We start from the raw sequence: 19,262 nt of genomic DNA on the forward strand, positions 1-19,262 counted from the left end.
TGAAGACTCCTACATGCATTAAAATCTACAAGATTGTAGATCCAAACACTAAAGTAAAGACTATTCCTATATACTAGAAATAAACAACTCTACCCACAAAAAGGTAAAATGCTTAGGTATAAATAGAATAAAATATATGCAGAATCTGCATGCTGAAAACTGCAAAACACTGAAGCTGGAAATCTAAGACCTTTAATAAATGGAGATATACAATGTCCATGAATTGCAAGTCTCTGACATGAAGAAGTCAGGTCAGCACGATTTGATCTATAAATTCCACACAATCCCAAGCAAAAGATCAGCCATCTTTCTTGCAGATATTTACAAGCTGATTCTAACATGAGTACATAAAGGGAAAAAGGAGTGAGAAGACCCAAAACAATTATGAAAAAAGAACTCACATTATCCAATTTCAAAACAAGTCAAAATTTAAAGCTATCAAATCTAAATTAAAAACAGTTGTTCTGCTTAAGACACTTTTAGGAGAATAAAAAGAACAGCGACAGACAGAGAAAATATTTGCAAATCACATCTGTGACACCAGAGAAGCTATCCTGAATATATAAAGTACTCTGATACTCAACAGTAAGGAAACAAACACCCCAACTGAAAAATGGGTGAAAGAGCTGAACAGATGCTCCACCAAAGAAAACACACAGATGACAAATAAGCACATGGAAAGATACTCAATATCATTAGTTATCAGGGTAATAAAATTACAACCATTAGAAAGACCAAAAAAATTAAAACAGAAAACAAGACAAAATCTGACAATAACACCATCTGGCAATGACACAGAGCAACTGGAATGCTGGTACATTGCCTATAGAGTATAAGATGACACTACCTCTATGAAAAACTGATAATTTCTCATAAAATTGGATGTACACGTACCCAGCAAGTCCTCTGTAGGCATTTACCCTAAGAAAAATGAAAGATTTGTGGTAGGCTATTCATTGTAGCTTCTTCATAGTACCTAAAAGCCCCAAAACAACCAGAATGTTCATCAGTGAGAGAAATGGATTTTAAAAAAATGGGGTTTACATGACATTTTTCACAGAACTAGAACAAGCAATCCAAACATTTATATGGAACCACAAAAGACCCAGAATCGCCAAAGCAATCCTGAGAAACAAAAACCAAGCAGGAGGCATAACTCTCCCAGACTTCAAGAAATACTACAAAGCCACAGTCATCAAAACAGTGTGGTACTGGTATCAAAACAGACAGACAGACCAATGGAACAGAATAGAGAACCCGGAAATAAACCCTGACACCTACGGTCAATTAAGCTTTGACAAGGGAGGCAAGAACATAAAATGGGAAAAAGAAAGTCTCTTCAGCAAGCATTGCTGGGAAACATGGACAGCTGCATGCAATGCAAAGAAACTAGAACACACCCTCACACCATGCACAAACATAAACTCCAAATGGCTGAAAGACTTAAATATACGACAGGACACCATCAAACTCCTAGAAGAAAACATAGGCAAAACACTCTCTGACATCAACATCATGAATATTTTCTCAGGTCAGTCTCCCAAAGCAATAGAAATTAGAGCAAAAATAAACCCATGGGACCTAATCAAACTGAAAAGCTTTTGCACAGCAAAGGAAACCCAAAAGAAACCAAAAAGACAACTTACAGAATGGGAGAAAATAGTTTCAAATGATGCAACCAACAAGGGCTTAATCTCTGGAATATATAAGCACCTTATACAGCCCAACAGCAAAAAAGCCAATCACCCAATGGAAAAATGGGCAAAAGACTTGATAGACTGTTCTCCAAGGAAGATATACAGATGGCCAGCAAACACATGAAAAAATGCTCAACATTGCTGATTATAAGAGAAATGCAGGGAGTTCCCATCGTGGCGCAGTGGTTAACGAATCCGACTAGGAACCATGAGGTTAAGGGTTCGATCCCTGCCCTTGCTCAGTGGGCTAACGATCCGGCCTTGCCGTGAGCTGTGGTGTAGGTCGCAGACGCGGCTCGGATCCCACGTTGCTGTGGCTCTGGCGTAGGCTGGCGGCTGCAGCTCCGATTCGACCCCTAGCCTGGGAACCTCCCATATGCCGAGGGAGCGGCCCAAGAAATGGCAAAAAGACCAAAAAAAAAAAAAAAAGAGAAATGCAAATCAAAACTACCATGAGATACCACCTCACACCAGTCAGAATGGCCATCATTAATAAGTCCACAAATAACAAGTGTTGAAGGGGGTGTGGAGAATGTCAACTGGTACAGCCACTATAGAGAACAGTTTGGAGATACCTTAGAAATCGATACATAGAACTTCCACATGACCCTGCAATCCCACTCTTGGGTATATATCCGGACAAAACTCTACTTAAAAGAGACACATGCACCCGCATGTTCATTGCAGCTCTATTCACAATAGCCAAGACATGGAAACAACCCAAATGTCCATCGACAGAGGATTGGATTCGGAAGAGGTGGTATATATACACAATGGAACACTACTCAGCCATAAAAAAGAATGACATAATGCCATTTGCAGCAATATGGATGGAACTAGAGACTCTCATACTGAGTGAAATGAGCCAGAAAGACAAAGACAAATACCATATGATATCACTTATAATTGGAATCTAATATACAGCACAAATGAACCTTTCCACAGAAAAGAAAATCATGGACTTGGAGAATAGACTTGTGGCTGCCTGATGGGAGAGGGAGGGGGTGGGAGACATCGGGAGCTTGGGCTTATGAGACATAACTTAGAATAGATTTACAAGGAGATCCTGCTGAGTAGCATTGAGAACTATGTCTAGATACTCATGTTGCAACAGAACAAAGGGTGGGGGAAAAATGTATACATGTAAGGATAACTTGATCCCCATGCTGTATAGGGGGAAAAATTAAAAAAAATAAAATTCAAAGACTAGATACTATTCTCCTTAATTTCCTCCACACCTGTCAAAATCCCTGGCACAGATCAGATGCTTAATCTATTTTTTTGAAAAAATTAAAATGTTGGGTTAATTAATTATGTAGCATCACATAGCTGAGTAGGTAGTAAATGAAAATTAACACAGATATTTTGCAGTAAATTTTTGCCTCCTGATGATCCATAGCGATTTCACTGAGTAAAACATAAGAGTTATTATAGATATTTGTTTTCTTTAGTTTTTGAAAATAAATTACAACTGTGCTAAGTTTACATGTAGCTTTATTTTTCCTTGTTGTTAACTTGTTTAACCAATAAAATCAACAGTCAAAATTAAAAAAAAATTAAAAATTAAATATGGGATTTATTCATTTAATGCTACTACTCAGCAGTAAAAATTAAACCCTCAACATTGAAAAACACCAAGACATTACACTGAATGAAATAAACTGGACACACACAAAGACAGACTGTATGATTCCATTTATAAGAAGGTCAAGAAAAGGCAAAAAAGAAGCTAATTGGATAGAAATCAGAAAGGCGGTTATCTCTGCTGTGGTGGTGAGGTGGGGCTACCACCCTGTTCATTACACAAGCGTCCGTGCTTGTCAAAACTCATCGAACACTAAAATCTGTGTTCAACGTGAATTAAAAGACATTCAAAAACATTATTGTTTATTTTTTGCTTTTTAGGGCCACACCTGCGGCATACGGAGGTTCCCAGGCTAGGGGTTGAGTCAGAGCTGCAGCTGCCAGCCTGAACCACAGCCACAGCAACACAGGATCCGAGCTGTGGCTGCAACCTACACCACAGCTCACCACAATGACCGGATCCTTAACCCACTGAGTGAGGCCAGGGATCGAACTTGCACCCTCATGGATGCTAGTCAGATTCGTTAACCACTGAGGCATGACGAGAACACCTCAAAAACATTTTAAGCAAGATGTTAGAGGTAAATGATTTACAGTTTCTCCCAGGGGGCTTGGATCAATTGTAGTGTTGATTCCTAAACTCATTCTGCAGGATTCACTATTCAAACCCAGCCTTAAGTGCAGTAAGGGCAAGGGGGCACCCATCCAAGCTTCTCCCAGCCCAGCCCCCTACAAGCTGGCAGCACGCTAGACAGGTGGAATCTTTCCAATTACCTTCTTATCCTAAACTCTGGCCCCAGCTTACCCGTTGGTGCAGTCAATTCCAAACACACACCAATTCTAAATTACTCAGAAATTAATTCAGGTACTTAATGCAAGAAACAAGATTGCAAAAGGAGGGAAGAACACCAGTAAGGGTCCAAAGTCTGGAGTTATATTCTCCATCCACCTACTCCTGGACCTGTGATCTTAGGCAAGTCCCTGACTTTCTGATCTTCATAGTGTGAGAATGACACACAACTGCCCAGGCATTGTTGTGTGTTAGGAGATATGGGTAAAAGCCAGCCATAAAACATGAAGTTGTGTGTGAGTTTGCAGTACCATCACTGCTGTTTTATTCAGTAGCCTGATGCCTGCCACTACATCGACATACCTTGACCTAATTTTGAAGATATTCGTGGAAATCAGAACCTTTTTCAGAGGGAGAGAAATTTGAACTGTTGGAATCTGTTTCTTTTGGAAACTCTGGAGAAATGTCTTTTTGAGACTTGCCAAATTTTTCGTGGCTCCCCTTCATCATATACACCCTGATTTGGGTGTCGTGTTTAACCTGAGCACCGGATTTTAACCACAGACTCCTTCATGTGTGCAGTTAAAAGGAAACTTTTTAAATAAATAAACAATGAATAAATAAATAAGGGAAGCCCCTGCCTGCCCCTCTCCTCTCACCCATTAAAGCCTGAGACCCAGACTCACCTCCCTTGAGAGGGCAAAGCCCCAGAGCCACCTCACCTGCTCACGAAGGTCAAGGCCAAAGCCGTGGCCAGGTGAGGCATCAGCCGCATGTTCTGTGTTTGGTGCTCGATAATCTTGACCTCCTCCTTGGCTTTGGGCCCAAACTGCCTCCGGCTAGAGAGAATCAAGCAGACACAACTTTACCAAAATCCAAGGGACAACGGCATCCCAAGCCGCCATCTGCCTTTCAAATCCTTCGGCATCCAGGGTATCTGAATCTCCCCAAATGCAATTGAGGTAAAAAGATGTCAAAAGTTTCTGAAGATAGTCCAACAAAAAGCTTTTTAGCTCCTTTGGAAATTAACCTTCCCACCATGAAATATTTTTTTGGCCACACCCACGGCTGTGGAAGTTCCAGAGCCAGGGATGGAACCAGAGCCATGGTAGGGACTCAAGCCACAGCAAGGATAACAGTGGATTCTTAACTCACTGAGCCACAAGAGAACACAAAATTTGTGTTGTTTTAAGCCAAGGGAACTCCTCCGCCATGGAATATGTTTAAAGCAGCATATCTATTTAAAATACAAAGTAATTTTTACCCCTTAACTTTACATGGCATTTTACAGTTCCTAGTACCCTGCGATCATTAATTAGTCAGCTTTACTAAGTTTCTGACATGATGAATAGGACAGGAGCCATATCTTCGGACATATTTCAAAAGGACAGTCTCAACAAGGCAGCGATGCTAACACTGGTGCTTCTGTCAGATTCCCAGGCGATTCATTATTTTCAACCCCTCTACATCCCTGCCTGCAGTTCCTCGTGGGAAAGGTGTTCACATTCTGCTTGGACCCCTGTGCCCTGTGGACAGCACTGCCTTCAGCTCTGAAGCAGCTGGGTCAGGGTGAATGGAGGCCCTCCTTGGGGCAGCTTATAAAGTGGTATGGGATCATCCCCAGGCGTCATCCATGGATTAGTCTTACAGAATCCTGCGGCTACAGTCAGAGCCCAGCCTGTCTAGGGCCTCTGCCCCGTGCAAGCTAACAATCTAAGATCCTGGGCTTGGCAGCCTCCCTTTTGTGCACAGCTCTGAACTTAATGTCCGTTTCTGAAACATTTCACACACACTGGCGCATGGGCACAGGTGCACTTGGAGCTCGGTTATCAAAGAGGCAGGGCGAACCTGTGCTTCAGAGACCATGGAATGAGGATATTCCTCAACCACTCAAGGGGAGAGAGGAAAGAGCAAATTTCAAAATCTTTTTATAGTTCATACTTGCTTGAACATAAATTCATGCTTTAATGTTGTTCCTGTTTGTAATTTGAAAAAGACACCATGATCATTTCAGTTCATGAAGCATCTGGGATTTACCACCTGCCGTGTCATGCAGGGTGGGAGGCAAGGAGGCCAGATCTCACAACAAGTACACAGGGGCACACTGTGAGCGCAGGCTCATTTTCTAAGGACACAGCTTCCCTAGATGCAGTCCAACGACCCACAGATGGTTGTGTAAGGAACACAACCCCACCCTGCCTTTTGCCCATGCACTCAGTCCACCCCAACCACAATGGGGCACAATGCCACATGAGCCTGAGAGTCTGGAGGAAAACCTCTCAGCTTTCTCTGGATCATTGTGAAGCCAACAAAACCATCACAGCCCCAATAATGGTGTCATCATAATGGCGGGTCATTTTACAAACTCAATCTGTCCCTACACTCAACTTTCATTTTGAGATGCAGTGATGATACTGTAATTTTTCCTATGGTGGTTGTGGCTAAACTCTTGTCCCCTGGAACCCAGACATGACCATATGCAATTTGCTTCTCTCAGGAACTTCTGCATGCCTACTCTGGGCTGGCACCACACTAGGCACTGGGAGTCCACCAGGTCAAGAAGGCTCAGGCCTGGCCACTGAGCTCATAGCCTGAAGCTCACAGCCCAAAGCTCACAGCCGGGGACACCAACAGAAGCAGCCCAGGTGGCGAGGACAGGGGAGCTTCATGCATCCATCCCCTCCCTCTGCCCATCTTGCCCCATCTCAGTCACCAGGATTTCCTTATCTGGTACCAGAACATCATTGCAGGAAGCATCACTCACATGGCAACAGCAAGAGAAAGGGACTGATCACAACATTTTTGAGTTTTTCTTTTGCAGAAAAATAATTGAAATAACACAATAATTTGAGACAGGATCCCATCAAATTTTCTGTCTTTGTGTCTTGGCTGGCACTCAGCAGATACTCAATATTTGCTGAATGAAAGAAAGAATGAATGAGCGGAGTTCCCGTCACGGCTCAGTGGTTAACAAACCTGACTAGATCCATGAGGACACCGGTTCGATCCCTGGCCTTGCTCAGTGGGTTAAGGATTTGGTGTTGCCATGAGCTGTGGTGTAGGTCACAGACGCAGCTCAGATCCTGAGTTGCTGTGGCTATAGCATAGGCCAGCAGCTACAGCTCCAATTCAATCCCTAACCTGGGAACCTCCATATGCCACAGGTATAGCCCTACACACACACACACACACACACACACACACACACACACACACACACACACAGAATGAACAAGCCTTGCCAAGGAGGAAATAGAGATGAAGTACCACAGAGCAGCCCACTCCAACCTCACAGAATGTCTTTAGATGCCAGATCTGCCCCCTGACCTGCCCTCCTCGGTTCCCCAACACCACCTTGTAATCACCCCATTTCCTCTTTGACCCTCATGGTTAAATTAGGGTAACAAGTGCAGGGATGAAAGAGGCCACCAAGGGTCCACTACTTTCCATTGTGCTGACAGGGAGGGAAGAGTGTAGCTAAGGCATTGCCAAGTGACCAGGTGATTTCACAATAAGAATCTGCATTTCCAGCCTTTCTGGCAAACAAACAAGATCTGGCAACTCTGAACTCCATTCCCATGATGTGAACCCCTGGAGCCCAGACCATCAACCCTTCTGGACATGGCATGGCTGGTCCCCACAGTCCACATGGTCCCCACAGCCCTTCCTGTGCACCAACATTACCTGCAAGCCTGGGGAGGCTGTGCGTTTTCAAACCCTGCCCTGGATTTCTTTTTTTCATTCAGAATAAATTCACATCAGCATCCTAACTTGTTAATTAAGTTCTGTGACTATGATATATGGCCAAGTGTGTATCTGTAGGATTTTATGAATTCATTACGAGAAGTCCTGGCCAGCTCCTGCAGCATAAAATCCAAATGCCTCAGATTGGCATTCAAGACCTACTTTGGCCTCACTTGAATGTCCTAATCATTTTCTCTGCTAAGCTCTGCAGACACCTTCCCATCTTGGGCCTCTGTCCAGGTAGGGCTCTGCCTGCAGCCAACCTCACCCCTAACTGCCACATGTCAATTTTTGGTGGCTCAGCCCTCTCCTCCCATTGAGATATTCTCTCCTCTCCCTTCAAACACCAAATCCAAGTGATGAAAGCCACCAGCTGCTTTTCCCAGAATGCTCCAAGCATTTCACCTGCCACTTCTCCCATCAGGAGGGAGTGCTTCTTCCTTCCAAGCTGGAGCCGTGAGTACCTGTATAACCACATGTTTTGATGCATTGACATCTGGGCCCTTGCTGTCCCTAGAGGGACTGCCCCTCCCAGGAATAGTCAGTTCCTCAAGAAAGCAAAGGATTACATCTTGCATTTGCCAACCAGTCATTCCAGAGCCCACACAGCCACCACCTCCTTCAAAGCCTCTTTTGCTCTGGGTCACTGTCCCCCTGCCCTAATCTCCCCCTGGCCAGACACCAGACCACTAGGAGAGGCTGCATGCCCCAAACCTGCTGAAATCATTCAAACTAGCCTAAACTGGAAAATCCTAAAGCTGCTTGGCCTGCTTACCCTGCCTTGCCCATGCCTTCCCACAGGAAAGGCTCTTATCCTCCCCCCTCCATCTCCCGGCTGTCCCTGGTGCCTCCCCCTGTGGCCCTGAGAGGCCTGGCAGACATTCACCTCTTGGCAACTTTGAGTAACAAGCTACATTTTCAATGGCAGTCACATCCTGATATGTTCCCTCCTAACCTCACACCTAAACAACTAACACAACTTAGGGTTTTAAAACAGCACTTGTGGCCAGACTCATAGCACGTGGAGGGCAGGCCTGTTCTGTCTTCAGGTGTCCCAGCCTGGCCAGGTGTGAGTGTATGGGAAAGGCTGAAAGCTGCATGACAGACAGTATCCTGCCATCTCCCAGCAGCAACACACCCAACTCCACCACCCATCCTTCCACGTGTCCTCAGAATGTTTGCTTGTTCCTAGATGTCCTGATAAAAGCCCAACTGGCAGACAGTGGAATGCTGGGTGGGAGCCAGTGGGCTGTTACAACAGTGATGGAGGAAGCAAATAAGATGAGGAACCCACCCGGCCCTTATGCCCAGCAGCCCACGCACCACTGGTTTTTGGTTGGGTTTTTCTAAGGACATGAAAGAAACAAAGCGGGGGTGGGGGGTGGAAGGCAGGCAGCACCCACACTCTTTCCCTCCTTTTCTCCAGCCCAAGATACTGACAGTCCCCCAAGCACTGAGCTGGGAGGTTCCCACAAGCTTCTCACCCATCACATGTGCTCTCTGGCTTCTCTGGGGGAAAATATGACCCTAAAGGCCAATGCACCCTCTCCTGCCCAGAGATGCACCCAGAGTCATCCCTGAGACTCTGAGGTGGCCACCACCAACTCCCAAGCTGGTAGCCTGGCTCCAACAGAGGCAGCAGAGAGATGGGGCTCAAGACTGTGCTCTGAGAGGGCTTGGCCAGAGCAGGAACCCTTCCCTGCCACTCTGGTCAGCCTCTTATTTACCTACTCAGGCCCCAGTCAACCTCACGGAGGGCCACGATGGTCCAGGCTGGTCCTCCAGTTGCCAGGGTCCTGGCCTATGGCCCTGAACGCAGCTCACAAGACCATAATCCCCAGTTACTGCCTGCGAGATGTTTTTACCATTCCAACTTATGATCCGTATAGACACAATATTCTTCCTATCCTTTTCCTCTGCTGGGTTACTATTTTCCTTTAAAAACAAATGTAAAGCCTATATTTTTCTCTGCAAACGTAATTTTTATTTCAGGGCCAGCAAAACACCCCCAGAATCACTGAGCTTGAATTTTTCACTGTCTTGAAAAACAGCAAGTGATGCCTGTGGACCACAGTATCCGTGAACAATGCCACTTAAAATTATAGATTTGAGAAGCTATTTCTGGATTCCAGCAACTCATAAGGACTAGAGGAAACACTTATTTGGGGTTGTTTTATTTCATTCCCACTCAATTTTGAACACGGCTGCTTAAAGCAGCCTTCATGGAAAGTGACACGGCTATTAATCACCAGCGCAGCTACTGCACACACAGCCTCTGGGGGAGGCCATGCTGCCCGCCATCCCAGTCCTCCCTCTGGTCTCTTCTCCCAAAGGAGGCCAGTGACCTACTAAAAAGATAATTGCTTTGCATGTTTCCTGCTCTGTAGCATCATTGCATCAGCCTGCTCTGAATGACAGCCAGTCAGATTGGAAGGAGAGGAGTTCTGGGGCTGGGCCTCTGTCCTTGATCCTGAGACCTGCTGGGGGTACAAAATGGTCCACAGGCATCCTCACTGCCAGAGGACAGAGCCTACCTCCTTTGCTGTCAAAGGGCTGACCTCTGCAGACGAAAACTGTGCAAATTCCGGAGCCCAGCCACACTCCCTGTGCCACCTTCCCTCATTAACAGGGTCCAGACAGGTTGGAATGAGGGTGGACCACTGGACCCCATTCCTACTGGCCCCAGTGGAGCCCTCCAGCCTTCCAGAGAGCCCACAGCTCATCCTATCCCTCTTTGTCCCCTTCTTTGTGCTGTTCCTGGACATGGAAACCCAAAGAGAAATTATGTTACAAAGCAAAAGATTTTAATGGCACTGGGTGGACCAAGAAGATGGCATGGGGTCAGCTGGGCAGCCAGGATGTAAAATCCTGGCTCCGTATTACCCATTAATGCATGGAACAGACACCTGACTCCCAGCCCTGAGCCTCACCACACCCAAACTCACCCCACCCCACTTGGGGTCAAGTTTGGGATCACCCAAGGGCCAGGCTGCACATAACTCTTGCTATTTTCTTTTAAAGTTGAACATTTAGTAGTTTGCCCTGAGGTTCTGACAAAGCAATCCTGCCCTGAATCACCAGGCTTGACAGTTTCCACCCACTTTCTCTTAGCTGTCACTCTTCCAATGGGCAACTCTCAGTCCATCTTGTAGGAGAGATGGAAGAGGCATATAAACACAGTATAGAGATGAGTGCTTCTTTAATAGTAGCTTGGATTGTGATTAAATATGCAACATGGTCCCAGGGAATATTCCTCCAAGTGCCTGTCCAGTCCTGCATAGATCCCAACCAGTAACTTCTGCACCTTCCAAACACTTTTTTCCCCCCACCTTTTAAGGGTCTATCCGTCCAACCACAGAATAGAATAGATGAAGTTCGATGGCTGTGATGGGGTCAATGACAATTTTTAAACGTTAGAAAGTTTCAGATACAGAAAAAAAAAATGAGGGTGCTTTGGTGTCAGTGTCAAAGGCTCTACAGGGAGAGCAGGACAGCTGCTCCAAACGCACAAACACAGAGAGGTGAGCCCGGGTTTTCTTGGCCAGAGAGTACAGAGACAAAGAGCCTATGCTGTTTTAATTTTTCCTTCCTCGAAAGTTACATCAAATCAAACCCCAGGAATGTAAAGGCCCTCTCCAGCAGGAATCCCGTGGGCCTAAAGTCAAGGCCAGTCCTGGTCTGGTAGGGACTAACATTCTGCTACCCTAGACTGCAAAGGCTGTCTGCCCCATCCATCAGCACTAGAAGCCCATGCCAAGGGGAGCAGGCTGCAGAACCACAAGGGATGAGGATCAGGCCACTTCCTCCCATCAGCTGATGGATGACCCCAGCAGAGACCCCAGAAGCCCTTTGGATAAGAGACAACATGAGGCACAATAACCGTGGCTCATATATCCATTGTGTGGGCCACTTCTGGCCAACAGAGTAACTTGGATTGTGACCATTGTAAGCCTGACTCTGAAGGACCAGTAGAGAGCCTGGTCTGGGTCACCTTGGATCTGAAGATCAACCAACTTGAGCTGCTGCTTCATCTTTTTTTGTCTTTTTAGGGCCGTACCTATGGCATATGGAAGTTCCCAGGCTAGGGGTCAAACTGGAGCTACAGCTGCCGGCCACAGCCACAGCCACAGCCACAGCCATGTCAGATTCAAGCTGCATGTGTAACCTACACCACAGCTCATGGAAATTCTGGCTACTTAACCCATCATGTGAGGCCAGGGATCGAACCTGCATCCTCATGGATACTAGTAGGGTTCGTTACTACTTAGCCATGGCAGGAACTCCATTGAGCTTCTTATCTGAGGGTTCAATTACACCAGCAAGAGGGCTGACCTGACACACTGTGTGTAGCTCAAACCCTTCACAATGAAACCCAGCAAACCTGGCTGCCTCCCCACTGAGATTGTTCTTTTCTTCTGGTGCCTCATGCTGCCCAATCCACCACCCTCCTCCCCACCTCAGAGGCCATCCTGGGACCAAGTCAACATGATATCACCCCAGGTACCACAGGACGGGAGGCAGAACATAGTGGTTAAAACCCAGGCTTCGGATCAGACAAAACCAGTCTCACAGGCTCTGACACAAGCATTTTCTTCCTGGGCAAGTTACACAAATTCACTGTAGGTCCCTCAACCCTAAAACAGACTGACAATGATGGTAAGAATGAAGGGAGATAGTGTCCACACCTGACACATAGTAGGTGTTCAAGGCATGGCAGGTGCCATCACCGTAGTCATTACTGTTATCCTGAGCTCCCAGGATTACCCTCTATTCTATTCATCCTTGATCTAGAAAAGCCATTTAAAAATTTCCCAGAAGAAACACTCTTTTTTTTTTTCTTCTTTCATCCAAAGCACTAATCTATTCAGCATCACTAAAACTGTTATAAAAAGATTTTTAGGGTGAGGAGGAGCATCTCTTTCACTCAACTTTAAATTAAAGATAATCAAATTGCTGACAGAGAAAAAAGCAAGCTGTCAACTAAAGTGAGAAAAAATTGTGTGTGTGTGTCATTGTTGGAAAGCATATGAAGCTTTCAAAAGCACCTGCCCTCCCTATGTACCTAAGAACACCAGCCAATTTTCTTCTTCCCAAATTCCAGGGAGGGACAAGGTGGACTGAATAAAGCCAGAGAAGGTGGTAAAAGCAGAGCCCTCCATCACATCACGTTGCCATAGAAGCAGCAGCTTCTTTCCAGAGTCCCTCAGCCTACCCTAGAGAGGAAACTAAATGTTATTCAGATGGTTCCCACACAAGGGAAATTAATTTACTTTTCAGAATTATTGTCTTAGCAATATCTATGAGTGACATGGTGGTTAACGTGAGTCGTCAGAACTGTGATTCCTTGAGATTTTTCTTTTAAGAATTTTGCATCCTAATGAGAGGATCTTGCAAAACAAAATCACAATGGTGGGAGATTCAGAGCCATAAATTATAGCTGAAACTGCCTGGGGTGGCCAAATGATTTTGTTGTAGAATTATTTTCATATTTTCAAAAACCATGTATATATAGAGAAAAAAGTCTATCATCGGCACCACTGCACCAGTAGCGCAGAATCCCCCAGCACTGTAGCCATTATTAGTGTGAGGAAGCAAGAAGGCTGACCCCTTTGGGAGCCAGGCCTTGTCTCCTCTTGCCCCTCTGTACTATATAGCAGGTGTAGGGTCTGTGTGCATCCTGCCTGTCCAGAGGGCCAGCCAGAGCCTGCTGTTATTCTGAAGACTCAAACTGGACCACAGTGAGAGAAGGGAGACAAACACTGAGGCCCCGACACTCTCCAGGGTTTCCCTTCCCTGAGGGTGAGCATCAGCAGAGTAAAGCTCAGTAGGGTACGCTTTAGGGCTGGCATCCACTTTTTAATGCTTTAGACTGGCTTTAGACTGCTCTCAGCAGAGTCCCCACTGAGGCTCAGTGAGTTAAGAAGTCAACACAGTGTCCATGAGGATGTGGGTTCGATCCCTGGCCTCGCTCAGTGGGTTAAGGATGTGGCATTGGTGCAAACTGCAACATAGGTCACAGATTCAGCTCAGATCCTGTGGCTGTGGCCTAGGCTTGCAGCTGCAGCTCAGATTCGACTACTAGTCTGGGAACTTCCATATGCTGCAGTTGCAGCCATAAAAAGAAGAAAAAAAAAGGCTGCCTTTAGTAATGGGACATGCATGAGTAGCCCAAAGGTTGCCGCCTCCACTTTCCCTCTCAATCCATAACCTTAAAAGTAAAGGGTTCCTACAACACCAGGATCTTTCAATCCATAAACACAGTATCTTTCCATTTATTTAGATTTTTGATTTCCTTCATCAGTGCTTTTGCAGTTTTCGGTATTTAAGTCCTGCATATGTCTTATTAAACTTGCACCTAAGCATTTGAATTTTTATGACCAATTGTACAGGGCATTATATTTAAAATTCTGGTATCCTTGTGTTCATTGTATATAAAAATACAACTGCATTCTGCAATTTGCATGTTTATTTTGTATCCTGTGACCTTGCTGAACTCAATTCTTACTTCCAGGTCTTTCATAAATAGCTGGGGATTTTCTGTATAAACAATCCAGTCATCTGAATACAGAAACACTTTTATCACTTTCTTTCCAATGCACATGCTTTTTCCTTGCCTTGCTGTACTGGCTACAGCTTTGATCACATATCCTTGCCTTAATCTTAGAGGGAAAGCATTCAGCCTTTCCTCATAAATAATGTTGACTGTACACCTCAGGGATACTGTGGATTCAGTTCTAGACTCCTGCAATAAAGCATATAGGGCAATAAAGCAAGTCACATTAATTTTTTGGTTTCCCAGTGCATATAAAAGTTAAATTTACACCACACTGTAGTCAATTGTGTGCAACAGTATATCTTTAAACATGTACATAGCTTAGTTTTAAAATTTTTTATTGCTAAAAAATGCTAACCATCATCTGAGCCTCCCGAAAGTCATCATAGTAACATCAAAGATCACCAATCACAGATAATTGTAACAGCTATAATAATAACGAAAAAGTTTGGAATATTGTGAGAATTACCAAACTGTGACACAGAGACATGAAGTCAGCAAATATTGTTGGGAAAATGATGCCAGTAGACTTGGCTTGATTGCAGGGTTGACACAAACTTTCCATTTGTTAAAAAAAAAAAAAAGCAACATCCCCCAGGCACAATGAAACAAAGCACAATATAATGAGGCATGCCTGTATGGTTTTTATAAATGCCCTTTATCAGGTTGAGCACATTTCTCACTATTCCTATTTGAACAGGAGTTTTTATCAAGAATGTATGTTCAATGGGTAAAATGCTTTTTATACACCAATTATGATTACATGATTTTTCTTCCTTAGCCTATATGGTAGATTACTTTGATTTTTGAATATTAAACCAGCATTGTATCCTGGAATAAACCTCACTTGCTCATGGTGTATACTTCTTTTTATATATTACTAAATTCTTCCTAATATTTTGCTAAGGATTTTGCACCTATGTTCATGAGGGATATTGTTCTATAACTTCCTTTTATTATTATTACTATTGTCTTTATTTGGCTTTGCAATCAGGATATGACTAGCTTCATAAAGTGAATTTGGAAATTGTTCTTTCCTCTTCTATTTCCTGGAGGAGCTGTACAGAATTACTGCTAATTCTTCTGTAAATGTTTGGCAAACTTCTCCAATGACACCAACTGGTCTGAAGTTGTTTTTGGGAGTTTTTTAATTAATCAATTTCTTTAATAGTTATAGAGTTATTCAAATTGTCATACATATTGGCTGAGTTAAATCATTAGCCCATTTCATCTAAGTTTTCAGATTTCTGTTTACAGAGTTGTTCCCAGTATTCTCTATTATCCTTTCAGTGTTTGCAGGGTTAGTAGTAATATCCCATCTCATTCCTGATTTTAGAAATTTGTGTTTTCTTTTTGTTTGGTTGACAATGTTACTAGAGATCTATCAATTGTATTGATCTTTTCAAAGAATCAGCTCTTTGTTTTATTGATATTCTCTCTTTTTAAATCTTCTAGTTCATTGATTCTTTCCTCTGTCCCCTCTATTCTGATGCTGACACCATTCACTGAGTTTTCTATTTAGGTTATTGTTTTTTTCAGCTCTAAAATTTCTTTTTGGTTCTCCTTTATAGCTTCAATTTCTTTGCCTAGACTTCCTATTCTTCGCCAAGACTTTCTATTTTTTAGTGTTTCAAGTGTGTCATAGTTACTCGTTGAAGCATTTTTATGATGGCTGCTTTAAAGTATTTTTCAAATTATTCTAACATCTCTGTCATCTTGGTATTGGTATCTATTGATCACCTTTTTGCTTTCAGCTTGAAATCTACCTGATTCGTGGTATGACAAGTGACGTTTTATTGAAACAGGTACATTTTCATGTTATGTTGTGAGGCTCTGGGTCTTATTTAAATCTGGATTTCTCTGCATGAAAGGAATCACTACTGACAGGTGGAGGTAGAAGTTTAAGTTCCCTACTTGGTCTCTGTTGATACCTACGTGATGAGGATGAGTTCCTCTTGTTTCCAGGTAGGGGTGGGAGTTCTGGATGCTCATGTAGCCTCTACTTACATGGCAGTCTGTGGAGCATCATATTGCCAAGTAGTAGTGAAAGTTCTAACTTTCCACTTGGCCTTCTATGACACCAATGGGAATGGGGGGAGGTTACTGGGTAGAGGTCCAGGCTCCCCACATGGTCTCTACTGACACCCCAGGGGATAGTGCAGGTTTCCTTCAGGCAGGGATGAAAGTGCCAGGTCTCTGGCTGGCCTTCTCTGACACCACCATGATGGCAGAATTGGTGCAACCCATCACAGCGCAAGCAGAGCAGAGGTCCAGGCTTTGTTGGCATGGGCAAGTGGGGCCACGTTCCTTCTGTGGTGTTTGACTAAAGTAGGACAGTACTGCCTAAAATTATGCCATCTTGCTGTTATTTCCCAGTCCTTGGGCTAGACAAAACAGACTTTGCGGGGACTTTTTTTTTTTTTGCTGTTCTCACTGGTATTTCTGGGTTGTCAGCTTCACCAGTACCTAGTCTGGAATATATGAGGCAAAAGGAAAACAAGGGAAATCCCCACTGTGCCATCCCTTGGGTCTGGCTGTGCTAGCTGGTCTGCCTTCTTGTCTTCACCTTTCAGAATCATTTTATGTCCACTTTATATGTAATGTTGAGGATTTTTGGTTTGTTCTAAGTGGAAGGAATGGAGAAAAGTACATCTATTCAAAATTCCCAGAAGTACAAGACATATTTATATTTGAATTCTATTAAGTTTATCTGGCAGAAGTGTGGTAATTGACACATACATAGAGAGACAGAAAAAGAAAATCATACATAAATGTGAATATATAATTATATATTACAACTATATAATAATTATATTATCAATATTAATATATTGCATAATATAATATATTGTTTATAATATTATATAAATATTTATAATATTATTATTGTTTATAATATTATATAAATATTCCTGCTATAGCACAGTGGGTTAAGAACCTGACTACAGCAGCTTGGGTGACTGTGGAGACCCAGATTGGAACCCTGGTCTGGCATAGTGGGTTAAGGATCTGGCATTGCTGCAGATGCAGCTTATGTCACAGCTGCAGTGCAGACTGATCCCTAGCCCAGGAACTTCCATATGCCTTGGGTGCAGCCACTAAAAAAAAGATCTTAAATACATATCACTACTTTAATAATAATCTGTCATGAATAAGGAAATATTACATGGTAAATGTGTGCCAAATTACAGACACCCCAATGTCAGAAAAAAATAAAATGAACAAGTATGTGTGTTAGGATCAAGGGATAATAAATATCTCAACATATGTGAGTATACTCAATTAGGAATGTATGACAGAGAGTTCTATAACCTGCTTTTCTGTTTACCTAATACTTTAGTGTATGCAGTTTCCCATGTCATTAAATATTCTTGAAGTCACCATTTTAATGATTATTTCCTTAGAGCAAATTTTTAGAGAAATTAGTTCTGGATCAAAACCATGAAAACCTTTTTTTAAAGCCCTTGACACATATCACTAATTCACTTTCCCGAAAGAGTGAATCAATTTTTAATTCCTTCTCCTAGTATATAAGTTTTCTGTTCCTAATGCATTTCTGCTACATCTGAGTATTGTCCTTTCAAAAGTCTTTGCTAATTTAATGAAGTTAAAGTTATCTCACTTTAACTTATCTTTCTTTGATTACTAAGAAGTTAATTTGTTTGGTTACATGCTTATTAGCCATGGATTTGTCTTCTTCAAGTTGTTTCATATCATATGCCCATTTATGTATACACTGTGGTGTCACTAATTTTCTTATTTATTTGCAGAGGCTTTTTATATAGTAAGGAAAGTAAATCTTTGTTCATCGTATTTGCTTAGATATTTCTCTACTGTATCATTTGAAGTATATGCATTTTTGAAATTTTTATGTAATCGATTTACTCCAATGCCTTTGCTTTGGGACTTTTTTCCCTACTAGGAATATTTTTAAAACTATATAAAAGGATGAATCACTTTTTTTCCTCCTCTATATAATTTTGTGGTTTGTTTTAACTTTAGAGATAAGCAGAGGTGAGAGATATAGGTCTACCCCAGTGGGATACGGGAATAAATCTACCAACATAGTTAACTGTAGCAAGTGCCACTAGGCTGACCCAAGAAGGATCTATGAAGGTGAAAAGACTCTTGTTCTTATCTGCTTAAAATAGTCGTTCCCTGGTTTCAGACAATTCCCTTGATCTTCCTCCTTCCAACTGACTTGGCAGACATGTCCTTGCTTTAACCTCTCTCCCACTTTATTCTCTAATCTGCCAGGAAATTAATGCAAGTCTTGAGCCTCCCTAAACACAGGCATCCTTTTTCATCTTTGATTCTAAAACTGAAATAATAAGTAAAAGCGAACTTTGCTATTCTGTTGGCAACAGAATATGTGCCTTCAAGGAATATTTACTTAAGGGAAAAAAAAAAAAAAAACCTCTTTGAGTGGGTCTATCTTGTAATAACTACCCCTCCCAGCAAAAACTAAACACTTCATTCTCCATCTAACAGTTTCTGTATATCCAGTTATTGGGCCTCATAAGGTCCAGCATCTGGATGTCAGGTGTTGGGTGAACACGTCTGTCATCAAGGTCCAGAACCCAGCAATGCAAAGTTCTCTCAGCTGGAATTGCCCATAGAACCCACCACCAGTTTGCTGCCCTCGCCCACAGATGGACCTGCAGGGGGCCTATTACATCTGCTGGTTTCCCAGGGCTTCATTTTAGGACATTCTTCCTTCACTTTCAGATGTCAGTGCCACATTTTGCCCAGAAATATCTGCCACATCTGTTATCTGGCTCTCATCCCCTCCCAGGCATTCCCAAAGGGCAATGCCGTCATCTGGGTCACGACAAGCCCATCTCATTTCTTTGTACTGATGTTATTCTTGCACATAATTGAAAATTAAAAAGAA

At 43.1% G+C, this 19,262-nt stretch overlaps 1 protein-coding gene across 1 annotated transcript in view; it reads right to left on the minus strand.

Annotated features, from left to right (window-relative positions):
• ACOXL (acyl-CoA oxidase like) overlaps positions 1-19,262 on the minus strand; it is a 362,457-nt gene that overhangs the window by 171,318 nt on the left and 171,877 nt on the right. The window contains 1 exon segment of the mRNA XM_047781208.1: positions 4,794-4,910. Coding sequence (XP_047637164.1) covers positions 4,794-4,910 — 117 coding nt within the window.

Source organism: Phacochoerus africanus, chromosome 5 (genome assembly GCF_016906955.1).
Source record: "Phacochoerus africanus isolate WHEZ1 chromosome 5, ROS_Pafr_v1, whole genome shotgun sequence".
NCBI classification, from domain to species: Eukaryota; Metazoa; Chordata; class Mammalia; order Artiodactyla; family Suidae; genus Phacochoerus; species Phacochoerus africanus.